This window comes from Clinocottus analis, unplaced genomic scaffold (genome assembly GCF_023055335.1).
Source record: "Clinocottus analis isolate CAN_PGR_092001 unplaced genomic scaffold, fCliAna1.0.p SCAF_8, whole genome shotgun sequence".
Taxonomy (NCBI): Eukaryota; Metazoa; Chordata; class Actinopteri; order Perciformes; family Cottidae; genus Clinocottus; species Clinocottus analis.
In genome coordinates this window covers 17593767-17610684 of record NW_027176240.1, presented here as the reverse complement: position 1 = coordinate 17610684, position 16918 = coordinate 17593767, and the positions used below count along the sequence as shown (strand labels likewise).

At 43.0% G+C, this 16918-nt stretch overlaps 2 protein-coding genes across 5 annotated transcripts; one reads left to right on the top strand and one right to left on the bottom strand.

Moving 5' to 3' along the window:
- Window positions 1-552: 552 nt before the first annotated feature.
- Window positions 553-5418, bottom strand: LOC137779638 (uncharacterized). 4 transcript variants are annotated; one of them, XM_068567723.1, is made up of 4 exons: window positions 4576-4851; window positions 2533-4113; window positions 1855-2397; window positions 553-1260 (listed from the first exon to the last, which is right to left on the bottom strand). In XM_068567723.1, exons 2-4 carry the CDS (start codon window positions 4079-4081, stop codon window positions 644-646), a joined length of 2709 nt encoding a protein of 902 aa, XP_068423824.1. In that variant the 5' UTR covers window positions 4082-4113; window positions 4576-4851; the 3' UTR covers window positions 553-643. The 4 variants fall into 4 exon arrangements, with proteins under 4 accessions (XP_068423824.1, XP_068423822.1, XP_068423823.1 ...); XM_068567721.1 differs by lacking the exon at window positions 4576-4851 and adding an exon at window positions 5213-5418 and having other exon boundaries at window positions 1855-4113; XM_068567722.1 differs by having other exon boundaries at window positions 553-1218; window positions 1855-4113; window positions 4576-4852.
- Window positions 5419-9199: 3781 nt separating this feature from the next.
- On the top strand, window positions 9200-13563 carry ccnj (cyclin J). Its single transcript, XM_068568350.1, has 6 exons — window positions 9200-9295; window positions 9456-9547; window positions 10090-10300; window positions 10390-10689; window positions 11497-11656; window positions 11905-13563. The coding sequence occupies exons 2-6, from the start codon at window positions 9479-9481 to the stop codon at window positions 12290-12292; spliced, it is 1128 nt and encodes a 375-aa protein (XP_068424451.1). The 5' UTR covers window positions 9200-9295; window positions 9456-9478; the 3' UTR covers window positions 12293-13563.
- The last annotated feature ends 3355 nt before the right edge of the window (window positions 13564-16918 follow it).

Genomic DNA, 16918 nt, shown 5'->3' with positions numbered 1-16918 from the left:
TGGCACGATTCTTCCAGTGGCCCAAAGGGAAAAGCATAAAGAAAAAGCATATAAGGGTTAAACTTAAGAGTCATAAATAAATGTTGAATAAAAACAGCTTATTGTCTTTGTTTTTTAGGTTTTTTTTGGTATATCTGAGTGGGTCTCTGCGTCCTGTTCCAAAACAAATACGACAGCTACCGCACTGTAGAGCCTACCCGTACATAAACTGATTCATAGAGTTCAGATGGTATGGCAAATATACATATTACAGTGTTCTATAAAATTTTACATATGACAGTGTACTGAAATCACCTTAAATAAAGCTATTGCGTAGACAAAATACAAACGATACAAAACAACTAACGGATTGACGCCACAACCTTGCGGCTTTACAAATAATCACTAATGTACAGAGTTTGTGACGGGCGACTCTTTCGGGCAGAGAGACAATAGGTAAATGTTTACCCTGAGAATGAACCCTCCAGGAGGCGCCACAAGGATTTGATTCTCCTTAAATCAACAAATCACATTTAAGACTTTTTTTTTTTTAAAAAGAAAGAAAAAAAGAAAAAAAAGGGACCGTTTTTATTATTCTTTTGTCATATTGCAAAAGTAATTTTCCAGACGGATGTTAGCTTTGTCATCCAGTGTCCACGACATTTTAAGAGTTTTCACAGTTTGGCTTTCTCCACTCCATCAGATGTTGCTGACGATGGGCCGTCCACTTTTCCCGACATGCAAAGAGCCTGCCGCAAAACCAGCAGCGGAACATGGCCGCCGTCGCTGCCTCCTCCTCCCGGGCGGGGGAGGCCACATCGACTACTTCGTACTTCTTCCTACTCAAACGCCGAAGTTTCAGTTTCAACAGGAACCTCTCCTGTACGGCGCTTTTGGCGCGCGCCGCAGAGTCCGCCGGGTCGCTCGCCTTGACGCATGTGGCGGAGAGGACACTGGCAGTTCTCTGGGACAGCACAACCTTCTGCACCTCTCCTCGGTACCGGTTGATGACCTCCATGATCCTGGCGACCTCGGGGATGCAGGCGTCTGGATGATTCAGCACCACGACGGGCTGGTCCCCCGCCGGACGCTTCACTGGCTGAGATGGATTTATGGCGACTAACTTCAGGGTCCTTTCCAGGTGCTTCGGAAGCGGGTGCCACTGATAGCCGGAGGGTGGTGAGGGCCCCTGTTGGATGTTGCCGAGGACATCCGGGCCGGAGTCATCAGCATTCCGTTCTGCAGAGAGAACAAGGATTACATCTTCAGAGTTTACCTCTCCTGCAAGACAAATGGTGAAAATACTCATTACAAATCAGACGACGGCAAGGTTGGGCCATTGAAGGTAAAAATAAATGAATAATTACGTAGCATGGGGATACATAGCAATATTCAGAGACAAAATTCAGAATTATAACTATAATGTGTTTAGAGTGACGTCGTCTTCACAGTTGGGTTTTAGTTTTATCTGTGCCGAAATAAAAAAGACATGTCGTCAAAGATAAGTTGTTCATCTCTACTTTCATGTACCTTCTACAATATTAATATGCAGTTATGTTCCAGAAAGAATATCAAATATTTTTCTTTCGGACTTCAGGAGCAACAAAGTTCGCATTATTACTTTTTTTCTCATGAATTTATGTCTTCATAATCTCTCAAGTAAGAGAGGTTTTTTTTCTAAGAGGGTTTTTCTCGTAAATTTGCCACTTTAATCTCAGAAATTTTCTTTGAAATATTATCCCCTCTCCCCATGCACCACAATTACATTTATATATTTAAAATGTAGGTTGGCCATTGCTATTTGACGTAAAGTAAACTATGCAAACAAATGTATGTCATCGCATCTGAAATCAGACTATAATTTGCCCTTCTTACCTTGCGCCGTAATAATAGATATGGAAACTGGTGAGGACTTGGTGGAACCGCTGTGAGGAGTCACTTCATCGGCGGCTGAGATCATCCCATCGTCCGACTCCCGGCGGTCTGTGCTGCTGCCTGATGTTGGGCGCCGTGCGTCCTCGGGACACGCCCCCAGCTCGGTCATCAAACCCGACTGGCCCGTTTCTTGAGCCAAACGGCTCTCGTCGACTGCTGCTCCTGGACACTCCGGGGACTCCCCGGCAACGCCATGCGCCACTGGAGGAGACGACGCCGAGCCTTGGAGCGTGGCGGCCGCACTTCCGTCCAGACTGCGAGGCCCCGGCAGCTTTGCGGCGCGACCGGGGGTGAGCCCTTCACCTGGCTTTGACCGTGGACTGGGGGTAACTGCTTCAGAGTCGTTCCGGTCAGCGTAGGAAGCTTTGGTCCATTCCTCCTGGTATACTTCCATCGGTGGCAAATCCTTGAGAATCTGCGCCGCCTCCTCCAACGCTGTATGAGGACATGGCAGTCCAGGGCTGTCCCCCGCCGGACCGCTTCCTGATGGAGACAGAGAGCTTTGTGACAGCCATTGCTTCTCCTTCACCTTCTTTAACACTATCTTTAAGGCCAGCCCTGATGACCTTTTACCAGCCCTTTTGGATCTCGCCGGTCTTTTCCATCTTCGCCGCTTACTTTTTGGTGCAACTTTATGAACAGGGGTCTGCTCTCCACTCTCGTTTGTCAACTTCAGCTCACTGGAGATACCGGTCCCACCCTTGTGTGCTGGCGCCTCAGGTTTTTTACCATGAACCTCCATTTCCTGGTCACCCTTTAGTTCCAAACTCTCGCTGTTCTCCTGCATTCGAGTGCACTCAGACGGCTCACTCTGGGAAGGCAGCGAGACGTCCTTCTTTTGTTTAGATTCAGTCTGCGTACACTCGCTCGAATTGGACTTGCAGCCATTTTGGCCCACAACGCAACGGGCATCGCCCGGGGCACTTTCAAGGGCAACGGTTTCCTTGTCCGACAATGTCATCACTTTCAACCTTTTGGCGTACGTGGCGCCGTTCTGAGCCACGGTTATCTTGTTCTTGACGGTCAGTACGGTGAGGTCCGGCGAGTTTGCCGCTATAACATTCTCCGCCTTCGGATTAGTGTTCATGTCTTGAGGGACATTTGACAAAACGGTCTTCAGGGCCTTGGTCCACTTCTGGTCGCCGGTCTTCCCGGCGACAGATTTCATCAGGAACTGCTGAGTCTCCTCGAGTGTTGTTTGTGGATCTGACAGATGGCAGTACTTATCTAGGAACTCTCTCCCCGGCAGAGAAAGGCAGTCCTGTGTCAGCCAGCACATCTCCCTCACGGCACTTCTCGTTAACCTGGGCTTCACTTTTGGTATTAGGTCATTTGGTTTAATCGCTAAGGAGCAAATCCCCTCATCCTCCTTCTTCCTCTGATTACCATTCTGGCATACATGGACAGCTTTAACGTGCTTTGCGATCAACCATTTCTGAGACGCCTTGTAGCCACACTGCTGACAACACAACACACGGGCACTGGTCTTAGGGCCCAACATATTCTTGCCCGTCGTGTGCGGCAACAGACTCTTAGCTTCCTCTAGGCCCAAATTATGTGCATACGTGTGCTCCAAAAACACGCCAACCTTGCCTGTGGAGAATTTTGGACACATCGCGCACAAATACTTGCCGCTTTGGCAGTGACAAGCGGCCAGGTGTGCGCTGAGCTCCGGCCACGTGCGCACAACATCGTCGTGACAAACGCTGCAACTAGAAAAAGTGTCCCTGTGGCTGAGTCGATGAACCTGAAGGTAGGAGAACTCGTGCGTCGTGAAAGTGCACGTGTGACAGGCAAAAACTGGTGGACTCCCTCTGTGGTTTTTCTCAAAGTGTTTCACTAAGTCCTTCGGAACGTACTCCAAGTTGTCCCGACACTGAGCGCACGCAAACTTGAGTGTGTTGTTGTTGTCGCCGGTGCCACTGTCGCCGTTTGCCGTGTGCTGACCTCGCTGCGCTTCCTTCGGGGGCTTCTGCGACGAAGGCCACAGTGTGCTCTGCTCCCACTCCCCCACTATCTTCTTTGTTCCGCGCTTATCTGCACTTTGCATAGTCGGAGGCTGAACGGCAGTTTTCCTGAGGTGGAGCCGTTTATACCAATCTCGAGTCCTCTTGTTACCACGGCGCATATTATCTCCCTCAGAGGTGGCTGTATCCACCGAATCCATGTTTCGTTTGGTTGTTGTTTTTTTTCAGGTTTCTGAAAATGCAGAACAATATAAAAAAAAACACATGAATAATACAGTTTCAAGGCCAATGCAACAAATCCAAGAGCGCTTTCTGTCCGTGCCAAGGAGTTTTGAGATTTGGGTTGGAGGGTGGATAACCAGAGGCCGCGATCAATTTTGGAGCTGGTACGAATCAAATGATGCACTTTTTTTGTTTACAAAATGTACTTTTGTAATTAATTGATTTTTAAAAAAAAAGAACCAACCCTGACAACCCGGGGGATTGCTGTCTCAACTCACAGTGGACAGCAAACACGTTTTAAAGAGGAGCTGCGTTCAGGGTCCTATTCAAAATGTTATTAATGTCGAGTCCACCTGTTGCTGGCAAAGGTTCAAAACGCCTTTGCGCGGGTATTAATTTGTCACACTCAATATTGGATGTAAAACAACAATCTTAAAGAGTCATATCAGCAGCAGGCTGCACTTTAACTCACCTGCCCACACAAATAGTTGCAACTTCGCCTGCAGCACAGCTAAAGGCGCCACGGTGGGAGGAGATGTTTTTATAAAAAAAAACTAACCCCCTAAAAACCAACCAAAGAACCAATTAAAAAAGAAGAGGAGGAACGTCCGTCCGCGACTGCGCTTCTTAGATGGCTTATTAATCGGTGAATTGTTCGGCCATAGTGCAGTTTGACTTGTCCAACAACAAAGTGATGAGACCTGCTTTTGTAACGAGCCACAGCCGCCCTGGGAATTGCGAAGCGACGATTTAAAAAAAAACAACAACAAAAAAAAACAACTATCCCACCGTAAAGTGCGAGCCCCTCTACCTTCCGCTTGAGAAAACCTCGTTTTGTTGCGTCGTCTTCGTGTTAAAACGTGTTTTTTTGAGGAGTTTGTTTTGTTCTGAAACAACGTTTAGAATGGTTTGAATTAACGTGACGCGACGAGAGCTTACGAAGACGAAATAACTTGGAGGAATGAAGAGCGTGGCGACAAAAGTTAAGCCCGGTCGTTTTTTGGTTCGTCTTTTTTAAAAGCTTGCATCGAGTTGCTACTGCAGACGGACCCACCGGATGGTATCGATGTTACCGTAAAAGCGCCAGTGTAGTTGTCTCGTTGTTTTACCTTTTTTTTCTTTTGTGGAGAGCTTGACAGCTCAGCGAGTGGCAGCCATGATGGTTTCATACGGGGATTACAGCCTCTGAGCTGCTTTTAGCCTTTAGCCTGGAGCCTCAGACGGAGAGCCGCGCTTGTCCCGGGCCTGCTGCTGAGCGTTGACACCGAGCCTATTGAACGCAAACACTGCTTTCCGTGCGTTCATGTGGGGATGTATTCATATGGGGGAAGAACTCACTTCTGTCAACATGAGGGGGAACTACTACCACCCCCCCCCCCCCCACACACACACACACACACACACACGCACACACACACACAAATGGTGTAAAAAGAACACAAGATAACAGCAACTGGAAGCTGGATTTGTCAAATGAATTGTCTTACATTTAAAAAAAAAAAAAAAAAGGCCCCACAATCCCGTCGCTAGATAGTGGAAATAGTGTTATTACAGTGTCTCCTTGTAAATAGAAGCTGCCTTGCAAGCCGTGTGTTGCCCCCACCTGCACTGTGTCAGATTCAGATGTTAGGACCAGATGACATGTATCAGGCTCTGAAAACAAGGCACTTAACAGTAATTTGAGTGTGTTTAGAGGCTCCTGATTGAAAGGAAAATGAATTATATATAGATTAATATGAATCTATAAACATAAATCTATAAACAATGTGCTGTTTTTACAAGTTTTTGTCCAAAATGAAGCTGTATTCTGTAATCAAAGTTACATAATACATTACATTTATAACACTGAGTGAGCAGAGAAAACCAGAAGAGACTAGTTAGTTTAACAAAGGAACAATGACAATGCAATATCATACACACCATTGTTGTGGTTATGTGGAGAGAAAAATTGATTTGTTTTCCCCATTTCAAGCTGAGTTAGGGGGGGTTCTGCAAATTCTGCATATTAAGTAAGTAATAATAACAATGCACATTATCTGGCAAAACACGTAAGAACCCTCAGGGGTTAACAAGTACTTCACAAATCGCATAAACATATAAGGACGGGCTCTTTAATTTATGAAAGAAAAAAATCAGAAAAAAGAAAGAACATATTAAAAATAAAACAAGGCAGTTGATAGTATTTTTACAGTACCACTGGCATACATTTTCTTTGATAAAACATATTTGATTGCACATGAGTTTCTGATTTCAGGCAGGTCAGAGGGGAGAGAAAAAGGTCATGTAACGCATCAAAGATCCACAGTCTCTGGAGCCCATTGGACAACGCCTAGGTGCTAGCTGTTAAAACTAAACAAAGCTGGGTGGGGGGGTCACAAACACTGACCTGATTATTCTGAGGGAGTGGTAACTTAAAACGACTGAGAACCATTGTTCTGAGTCATGTGGCAAGTCAGTTTAATGTGTCAATTCTACTTTACTGCTCACATGGCCTCAAAGATAACAGTCACTTCTTGACTTATTTAGAAATGACTGCGCATATGGACTCTGTTTTTCGTTCTAATATGAGACTCCACATTGGCAGAGTGACCTTTGTGCTGCCAACAACTTGCAACAGAGACTTTCCAAAAAACACTAAGATAAGGTATATAGATGAACATTTGTGTAAAGACAAAATAAATCAATGGTTCACATTAAGAAACTGGGTGAGTCATTCAAGATCTTTTGGCGTCACTAACGCAACTGAGCAGAATATTTCATAACGTAAAACGGACCCAAAAGATTGTGCAAACATCGAGGAGGATGACACAGCCAGTACTGATCCAGTGTAATATCAATAACTGACAGGCCACTTACATCCCCCACTTTCTTATGGAGAAAGCCAAGCACTGGGTTGTCCGCCTTTCTTTGCAAGTCAATAGGCCGCCCTCCACTCAGGGCTCTGCATGACATCACAGGGAAGAAAAACACAGAAAGGATGACCACCAGCTCCCTCCACGCAGGGCGCCATTTGTTTCTTCTGGGAGATACTTTTCCGGCCCATTGAGGACAAGACGACCCACCATCTCTTCTGCCACTGAGCAGCCAGCATTAGCAATCCTCTTAACCCCCCATACATGCTGCCACAATCCCTGGACTGCTCTTTTTTTGTTATTATCTAAGCACAACATGGAACCACTATGATGTCTTTGCACCAGAGTGCTCCCTACAGAACATTACAGGCTTAAAGAGAAGGTAAGTTTTTGCTCTGGAAAAAAGACAGTGCAGCCATTGTAACACCGATGTCGCTTCAACCTATTTGGGTCAAATTGAACTGTGCTGTGCTGCTGGGGCAAACTGACCCACTTTGAATTTGTACTACGCACAAAAATGACTCAGTGATCCAGACACGTGTGTTCTTTTTACTTCTCTTTTTGTTCAGATTTGCACAATGTTTCATTCAATGCACGCATTTTTGCACATATATGTGAGTTTCCGTCCGTTCCAAACTGTTTTTGTTTTTTTTTTGCTTTGTACCTCGGGAGATAGATATAGTCCCACAATTGTCATGATGAGAGAGATGCTCAGGGTGCTTCTGGGCTAACGCGAGAGAGACGGGCAAACAGGGACAGTGACAGATGGTATTTCTCCGAATGACTTGTCCTAAAGTAAGATATCAATTCAAAACAAATGCGACGTCTAGAGCTTAACACCCAAAGCTTGTGTCTATTCTAGGATAGTCATTATTTAATGATCCAGGTATTCATGTGGCTGCGCCTAAACCTTAATAAAAGAATATATATTTGTGTATGTTTATATAAAAGTAGTAGAATCAGGCCTGGAGTAAATAACTGTCATTCACATATCACATCCCACAATTTATAACTTCACATCAAATTAAAGCGAATAGAGACTAGTTTTGTACTTTTCCATGGATTTTTTTTCCACACAGTCCTACAAAATCCCAAAATGTCTCTGGTTCCTTTGATTTCTTACAAATTCATGACATTTACCAATTCTGTTTTTTTTCCTTTGAATTATTATTATTTGGGTTGGCAAAACATGGGAGTCATCTAGATGTGTTTCAAGGTATGCATGTGAATGTGATAAATCCCTCATATCTACAGTCAAAGATGTTTAACCATAAATGCCGTATCCCCTCAACAAGCTGTTGCGAACCCAACACTGGAATTTCAGTGCAGAAAAAAGGCCTACCAGTGAACTGCTAATCTTTTTTTGTTGTGGCTGTTTTTCAAAAATAATGTGACATTTTATCAGCCTGATTTTCAGTGAGATGTTAATCTGCTCCTTGAAATATATATATATATATATACATATATATATATATATATATATATATATATATATATATATATATATATATATATATATATATACATATACATATATATATATATATATATATATATATATATGCAGACTTTGCCCACAATTCTTTGTACTTAGAAACATTAAGGATTAAAGATGGAACATATTTATAATGCATTTATCAAATATTTAAGTTTGTCATTACAGTAAATTGATTACAGTATTTGATTCGACACCATTACACCCCTTCAAGCACTCGCAGTGAACAATTTAAAAGGTGACGTCAGTAAATCCATGAGGGCTCAGGGTTTAAGGCTTTATGGGGAACATTGGGATTGGGCCTGTGTTCTCACCAGTTCAAAATCCCTTCGTTTTCTTCTGGCTGCTTCAAGCCAGTTGATTGGTGATACGGGGATGCTTTCAGTGCTAATCGTAAACGTTGTACTCCTCGTAAAAGTTCCCTCGGGGAGAAACAAAAAAGTACGACGACATGTGAGTGGCATAGACCAAATTGAACAGTGGTAAGATGTGACATTAATGTAGTCTTATAATAGCAAACAATGTTAAATATAAACATTACAAACACACACACACACACACACACACACACACACACACACACACACAGACACACGCACGCACACACTTTTGTCAACACAAATGTTGTCGTCCGGCTTCTTTCGCGTTGGTCGTTCCTGCGCACGCAACTTGAAACGAGTGTTTCCGGGAGCACTCGAACGCAACAGGGGGTGTAACCCGTGCTGAGCGGAGCCCAAGAGCCTCACGGACTACAACAATGACGGGAGCCAGCATGTCCGGCTAGTTTGACTCGAAGGTCCACTTCAGTGAAACTGCCGGTTATATCTCCCGCATGTGCACGTTGGGTGAGTCTCCACGTTTGCCCCCATCACTTTGCGATCCGCTCACTTGAACGGCTGTTGCATGTCTCTGCAGCGGGTTCAGATGTTGTTTTTTCCCCCCCATTCGCATACCACCATCAAGTATAAGTTGACTGACTGCCCCCTCGCGTGTTCTGCCTTGCAGGGGTTTCCACAGCACTGTGATAAATGGAGCTAGAGGATCAATGGTGGAAAGGACAACTCGCTGCAGACATTTACCAGGCGCTACGATACAAAGTGAGTGAGTGAGTGAGTGAGTGAGTAGTGGGACTCAGGCACTTCAGTGATGGCTGCCAGAAAAGACACACTGGAGCAAGTCTTTCTTTCTTTTTTTTTAATCTTGTGTAAATTTCTTCATGTCATCTTGTTTGTTTATTTATTCTTATATATATATATATATATATATATATATATATATATATATATATATATATATATATATATATATATATATATATAGTTTATTTGTATGTGTCAACAACCCCTTATGAATCGTTTTTTAGGCAGATAAGAAAAATCGTTCTTTTGATCGATCTTTTTTTTTTTCAATAAGAATCCCCTAATTAATGATATTTTGTATTTATTTTGTATTCAAGGTGTGAGGGTCACATCAGAGAAATATGGCACAAGAACAAAACAACTTGTGTTAGACAACAAAATGTATTTCATATTTAGTGAAAGAGTGTTTTTGTCAAGCTTACTGAATTGTCCTTTTTGCCTACCAGCCAAACACACTGCTTACATTGGCCCATACCAACTTTGACATGTTGTTTTAACAGGAACTTAAGTTGCCATCCTACAAAGGCCAGTCCCCTCAGCTCAACTTGAGGCGATACTTTGCAGACCTCATAGCCATCGTCAGCAATCACTTCCGGCTGTGTCCCGCAGCCAGGCACCTGGGCGTCTATCTGCTGGACCTCTTCATGGAACGCTATGACGTCACAGTGCAGCAGCTTCACGTGGTCTCCCTCTCATGTCTTCTTTTGGCCAGTAAGTTTGCACACAAGAAAACACACTTGTGACGTTTTTCTGGTCCCTGCATGCACGGCGTGATGTTTTTCGCAACTCTTCCACTGCAGGTAAATTTGAGGAACGGGAGGACCGGGTGCCCAAGCTGGAGACCCTGAACAGCCTGGGCTGCATGAGCTCCATGAACCTTATCCTGACCAAGCAGGGTTTACTTCACATGGAGCTGCTTCTGCTGGAAACCTTCCAGTGGAACTTGTACCTCCCTACGGCCGCTCATTTCATAGAGTACTACCTCTCTATTGCTGTTCAGGAGGGAGATCTCCATGACGGCTGGCCGATGACCTGCATAGAGAAGACCAAACTGCACATGGCCAAGTATGCTGATTACTTCCTGGAGGTTTCCTTGCAAGGCGAGTTGCATTTGATAAGGTCTTTTTGTCTGACAAGTAGGATCAGAAGGCCAACATGGGTTCTTGAAGCAGTTCAGTCAGGTCCCAAAGTTGGAGAAAAGTTCTGTTTCACTCAATTTATATTAAGAGACAATGGCAATTTGAGAATGTATAGAAAATATGTCATTTTAACTTAATGGTCATGTCTCACTGTGAGGAAATCCAATGGCAGAGTTCAACATTTTCAGGCTGGCAGTGTGATAGAAACATACAAAACTTTCTTTTCATAGTTTGAAGGGAAATGCAGGATTTTTTTGTCCATTTCAACCAGGTAGTTTATTTCATAGTTTAATATATTATATGTATTTATAATTGAATGCATTTATATTTGTGGGTCAAAACAAGAGCTACTCTGCCGAGCAGGAGTTAAGCTCGTTTTTTTTTGTGTGTTCTCTTTCATGTTTGAAATTCATGAGGAATTTACTTGATGTGTGGAGTAGCAAACTAAATTACTAAGATGTTGGTTCAGCGAAATGGATATTTTCAATAACTGACAACTATAAATGTAACTAAGCTGTGTCCATCTCACTACCTAGCTTTCCATTTTGATACAGCACTCTTGTTGTTAGCTGTCTACGCTGGCTGTCTTTCTGTGGCAGGGACCTTTTAACAGCCTGCACACAACATTATATACTGTTTCCATAGAAATGTTAATCGCATGATAATATTACACATGATGATAAAACAAGCATTAAACTTCCTGCCGTAACTCAATATTAACCGATAATGAAGGTGCAGTGCTGATGCTTTGCTGGCTCCCTCACACAGATCATGGGTTCTTGTGTTTTTCTCCCTCGCTGGTGTCCGCTGCATGCGTGGTCACCTCCCGCCTCGTCCTCCACCTGTCCCCAACATGGCCGCCGCGACTGCAGCATCTCACCGGCTACACATGGGATAACCTGGTCCCGTGTGCCGAGAAGCTACTCATGTGTGTATAATCTGTCTGGTGTCTCAGATGACGCTGAATTTGCGTACATGCTTATTTAAACTACAAAAAAAAAAAAAAAACGGATTCCGACTGACGACACTGAACTGCCGCATTGAACAAGAACAATAGGACCTCGCAGACAGTAGCTCACACATTTCACGCTCTCCATTCAACATGTCAGTGCTCACCTCGCCGGATCTTTTCACTAATCGGCAGTGCTAGCCTTTGTTCCTATTTTTCTTTTCTAGTGCACATGACGGTGACGTCAAAGAGGCCAACAAGCAGAAGTGCCAGCATCCTGGCCAGCAGCAGCAGCAGCAGCAGCAGCAGCAGCAGCAGCAGCAGCAGCAGCAGCAAGGCCAGACGGTGTACCATGGTTCAGGCCAGACAGGCAGTGTGGCCCAGTACCTGCACCGGCCTGGCATGCAGTATCCTCAGCAAGCTCCACCACAGCCGGGCTTGGCACCTAACCTCAGGCCCGCCTCTTACCTCAGCCACTCTGCCGCCGGCCTGCAGGCTTCCAATGGCAACGCGCAGGCCATCAGTGCCTCGAAGGATCCAAAGACCAGCATTCCCAACAGGGCTTACCAAGTCAGCATGCACTACACCTGCGAAGCCCCGTGCTTTGACAGATGATGGACTTTCTCAGGATGTAGTCCTTTTTTTCTCTTTTTTTTCCCTTTTTTTTTGCGGGAGGAAGACATAAGAGATGGGGATCTGTTTCTCTTGAACATAATGCAACGTACCGAAAAAGAAAAAAAAGTGTTTTTAATTTGGAGAGACTTGAGAGCTTGGTACAGCACTTTGACCCACAAGGTGTAAGCAACGTGCAATATGCATGCTCCTGCAGTCACTGTCTGCGTAGAGCCTGCGTTAGGATTTCTGTTTGTTTGAATGTTGGCGAGAGGTGGGCGAGAGGCAGAGTTTGCACCACTGTACCCACTAGTGTCACTGTATAATTTAACTACAGTATTGTATTTATTTGAGCCAAATTACCTCAAAAGTATTGAATGTACGAAATACCTCATGCCTTTAGCCTTTAAGTTTAAGGAAAGTTACAAAAAAGGGACTTGCTATGGTTTATGGTTGAGATTGGAGAGCACAGTTTGTGTAGGTGTTGTGTACCTCAAACTTTTCCTTTTCTTTTCATGTGTGATGAGTGTCGTTTGTTAAACTGAAGAGAAAAAAAATCTCCTAGATTTCACAATTTGTTCGCAGAAAAAACGGTGGCTCTTGTGTGCACGGCGGTGCTGTGCCGATCTTTGACATTTGTACAAATAGTACAATAGGACCTCGCACACCGTAGCTCACACATTTCATGATAAAATACAAATCTGTGGTTGGAGTGAGATTTATGTCCTGTTGACTTCTTTGACACTACCTAGAAATGATCTCTATTGAAATCCTAAGACAATTAAACATGCCTGCTAGAGCTTCTTTAAAAGGAAAGACAAGCCTTGCTGACACTGAACCAAGAAGCAAAATCGACCCACTGAGCACCATAGCCTGTTTTTCTTACATCCGGCCACCCCCCTCATGATGTAAAATTGGACAAAGTAATATATAACAACCTCTCAATTTCATAGTACATTACAACAGCACGTTTATCTATGACCTATGACCTCAGAAAATTGGAAAAGTAGGTGTTAAATGTTACAGGTATTTCTGTACACTTGTTATTTTACATATTTAAAATAAAAATACATTCTACTTGTAAAGCAGGTGAGACTTATGACTGAAGAACTGTCAGCAAATCCAGACCAGCTGCATGTTGTGTAGAACAGTGAGAGTGAGGCTTGCCGAAGGCTGACCGTAGTCTGCATTGTTCCCGGTGTCATTCCCCATCTCTTTTTCCCCTAAAATTATTTCCTTTCCAAGAAAGACATCAAATACCCACAAAGCGCTAAAGCAATGCATTATAAATGACAACTGAAAAAGAAAGAAGCAGAATATTCTGCCATTAATAGTTTTATTTCAGGTGAATTGGCGATCTGCGGTCTGCAGAGGGCAGTGTGTGCCACTTCTGTTCATCTCTGTGGCATCACAGCTCTGTAATAATATTCCTCAGACTTGTGCATTTGAACACTTCTCAGGTCTGGTGATAAAAATGGACATACAGAGAGTCAACAAGATCTCATTCTTGTCTTCTTGGCATTGCACAAAAGGAAAAAGCTAAATATGTGTTCCCTTGTACATTAACATTGTGGATGACATCAGTGGGAGAAAAAAATAAAAGTTTAGAACCAGACACAAAGCCAGTCTCTCTTAAGTTACATAACATGCAAAGTTTTCTCTTCCGTTCCGTGCGTTGCTACGCTTTAAGAAAATTAACCAAAAGGGGGTCTTGGAAGTTATCTAATTAAAGTCACTTCCTGCTGTAAAACTGCTCAATTCTGACGGAAGCGCTCCTTATCCCCACACACGTCACAATTGCGGCGGAGCCCCTGAAATAGCATTTCCCTCCCTGTCGTGAATGGCTGCTGAGCATCCTGTTGAGGGGGAAGCAGATTGATGAACCGTGGCGGTGGGGACCAAAGTCCTCTCACCGTTTAGCCAAATCAATAGCAGCCGCTACGCTGTGGGAATCGGTTTGGTTACAAAACCAGTGGGTGGACCAAAATTGTATGACTTTGCCGAGGCATTTGGTGTGATGCCGGAACCCCACGATGAACAGCAATGGAGGCGTTGACACCTTCCCAACAGGCAGCACAGGTTGAGTCTTCTCTCAGTTGGACTGCGCGAGGCATGAAATCTCAGTAGCATTTTGTTTTTAAATGGAGTTCAGGCGAAAAGCAATAAAAGATTAAACACTTTTCCCGGCTAAAATGTTCTGTGGTCCTGAGAGGAGCTTGTCTTTTGGCCAAAACTCTGACTGCTGTGTTTTTCTTTCTAAATTCCAATTATTTGCTGCGATCTTGGAATAACATTCTATTTGCAGTCTGAGTGGCTTGAGGTGTTAGAGAGCAAAAGTAATGTAGACAACAAAGTTGTCTTTCATTTGTTAAAAATAATAAGCGCACAAAAGGCATTATAAATCCCACTTGTCACATTCTAACTGTAGGAGGAGGGATCCCTTCACAAACGATAACATAGTATCCAAGCCCGAGAGCTTCAAAACTGAGCACGAGTAGGGCATTGGTGAACCTGATTTCAAAAGGTTTTTCTGCCATAACACTGAGGTATATAGACTGTGCAGTTGTTACTGAAGTGCAACAGCAGTTGGGAGTAAACACAATTTTTTTAAAGCAATTTTGATCTAAAAGACGATTTGGTCACAGGCCTGTCTTTATTCAGACGATGGGCATCCAAGTCTTGTCTCTTTAGGTGTTGGACAAAAGCACGCTTGAACATAAATAGAGTTTTAGTGCTTTGGGGATATTATACTATTACTAAAGTATTCTTTTATGGGAGAGGTAGGGATATTGTTGAACTGGTTTTGACCAAACCAGGTAAGCTAAGTTGTTCGTTAAGACTGAGTTTGTAAAGAGGATAAAAATAGAGATTTCTTTTGTTTTTTTCATATCTCAGTCTTGCACAGAGGACTGGGGCTGTGTTTGGTGGAAGTAGACAAACTTGTCAAGCTGTTCTTTAACTGTGAAGTTGAACCGCTTCCTTCAGGGCATGGAGGCGGAGGCTCCCGTTTCTCTGTGTCTCTGAAGACAATAACGTGAGAAGATTAGTGTGAGGACCGCTCCGAAGCACACTTTGGTGTGTTACCGTGTCCATGCGTTGCCAGAGCCAACAGCACACTTTCACAAGAAAGACTAATTTAAAAGATGACTGTGACAAAGAGATTTACGCCTCTCTATGATCTAGATAGAACTATGATGTTGCAGATAATTGGCGTATTTAGTCAAAATAGTTCTTGAGACTTTCATGCAAGTTACACTGAATATATATATTACAAATATATATTAAAAAAAACACAAATCTTTGAAATAAGAGAATGCTATCTCATAATTCTTGTTTTCTATAAAGTTTTTTTTCTTTTAAGCTGGCATTGTCCAATGCTATTCTGTCACTTGTTATTACAGTGGTGCTGTCGTAGTCCTCTGAGATGTGAGCTCTCCTACTTCTTGAGCTAGCCACCTCGCTACCTACCTAGCTGACTAACTAGCTGGGTGAGGTTTTGAGCTTTGTTTCATTTACTCATCATCCAAGTGAACAGACAGTGGTGGCTCTGGTCAACGCGAGCTAACGAGCAAAGCTAACACCGGCTCTTTTCTCTGTTGCAGAGCAGTAATCCAAGCTCAAGAGCCTACCCCAGGTAGCATTAGCGGCCTTGTTAAGATCAAGTTAAAAAGCTTTGAGGTTAGTTACTGCGTCTTTGTAACTTGCTGTGTGTTTATTTGCAGTAGTACAGCCGCAGTCTCTAATTGGTTGAGTCGAAAATAACTTTAGCACTATCATCGCTTTGGCTAACAGGAGCTAACAGGCTAAATTCAAATGACGCTCTTAGCTGAAAGATAGTCATGCAAATACACAATAAACATTAAATAAATGTGATGTTGTGAAAGAAATGCTAATACGAAATATAAACTGTAAAAAGGCCTTTTCAAATAAAAATGTCTCATGAAATAATAAAACATGAAAATTAATAAGACATATCATAACAATGAGTTTAAATCATTTTATATATAATTTGACAAACTGTTGTTTAATTTGACCAAATGTATTAACTAATTATTATTTACTTAATAATACTGTTTTTAATTACTTTAGAATTTTTAGAAGAAGATGAGCAATTCAGATCCTTGACTCGTAGATCACTGTGAGAAATGGCCGCCTCAATTATATATAAAGTTATGGTGTTAAAGCTCTAATCATTATTAATTACCAGCATTTAAAATATATTTTACTTGGTCATTAAAAAATGACATCCTCTAACACACAGGACCTTATAATTTAGTGCTTTACGAAATAATACTGCCTACTAATAATACTATGATGTTAATGTATTAGTGCCACATCGGGCAGTGTAGTGTGGGAGTGACAACCCCACCTAAAGATTGCACTTGGATCACATCAGAAAAAAATAACTCCAGTCACACACTTTGTTTCTTTCCACAGTGATGGGTGAATCTTTCTCCTCCAGAGTCATGAGCTCATTACACACAAAAAGGGCCTCATAGAAATTACGACGTCCACCTTCTGAGGGTGGATGAATAAGCTCATTCCCCACATTCAAGTGATAGATTGCATTCAAAGTTCTCAAAAATGTATTTTTTCTCACTACATTGTCACAAGCACCTCAACTTTCCC

What these genes read in the sequence shown, in the direction of transcription:
- LOC137779638 (XM_068567721.1), bottom strand. Translation starts at nt 4,081, where the DNA reads ATGGATTCGGTGGATACAGCCACCTCTGAGGGAGATAATATGCGCCGT. An exon ending in ATCTATTATTACGGCGCAAG is followed by an intron (nt 1,261 to 1,854) that starts GTAAGAAGGGCA and finishes TTTGTCTTGCAG; the next exon opens with GAGAGGTAAACTCTGAAGAT.
- ccnj (XM_068568350.1), top strand. Translation starts at nt 9,479, where the DNA reads ATGGAGCTAGAGGATCAATGGTGGAAAGGACAACTCGCTGCAGACATT. An exon ending in ACCAGGCGCTACGATACAAA is followed by an intron (nt 9,548 to 10,089) that starts GTGAGTGAGTGA and finishes TTGTTTTAACAG; the next exon opens with GAACTTAAGTTGCCATCCTA. An exon ending in CTCATGTCTTCTTTTGGCCA is followed by an intron (nt 10,301 to 10,389) that starts GTAAGTTTGCAC and finishes CTTCCACTGCAG; the next exon opens with GTAAATTTGAGGAACGGGAG.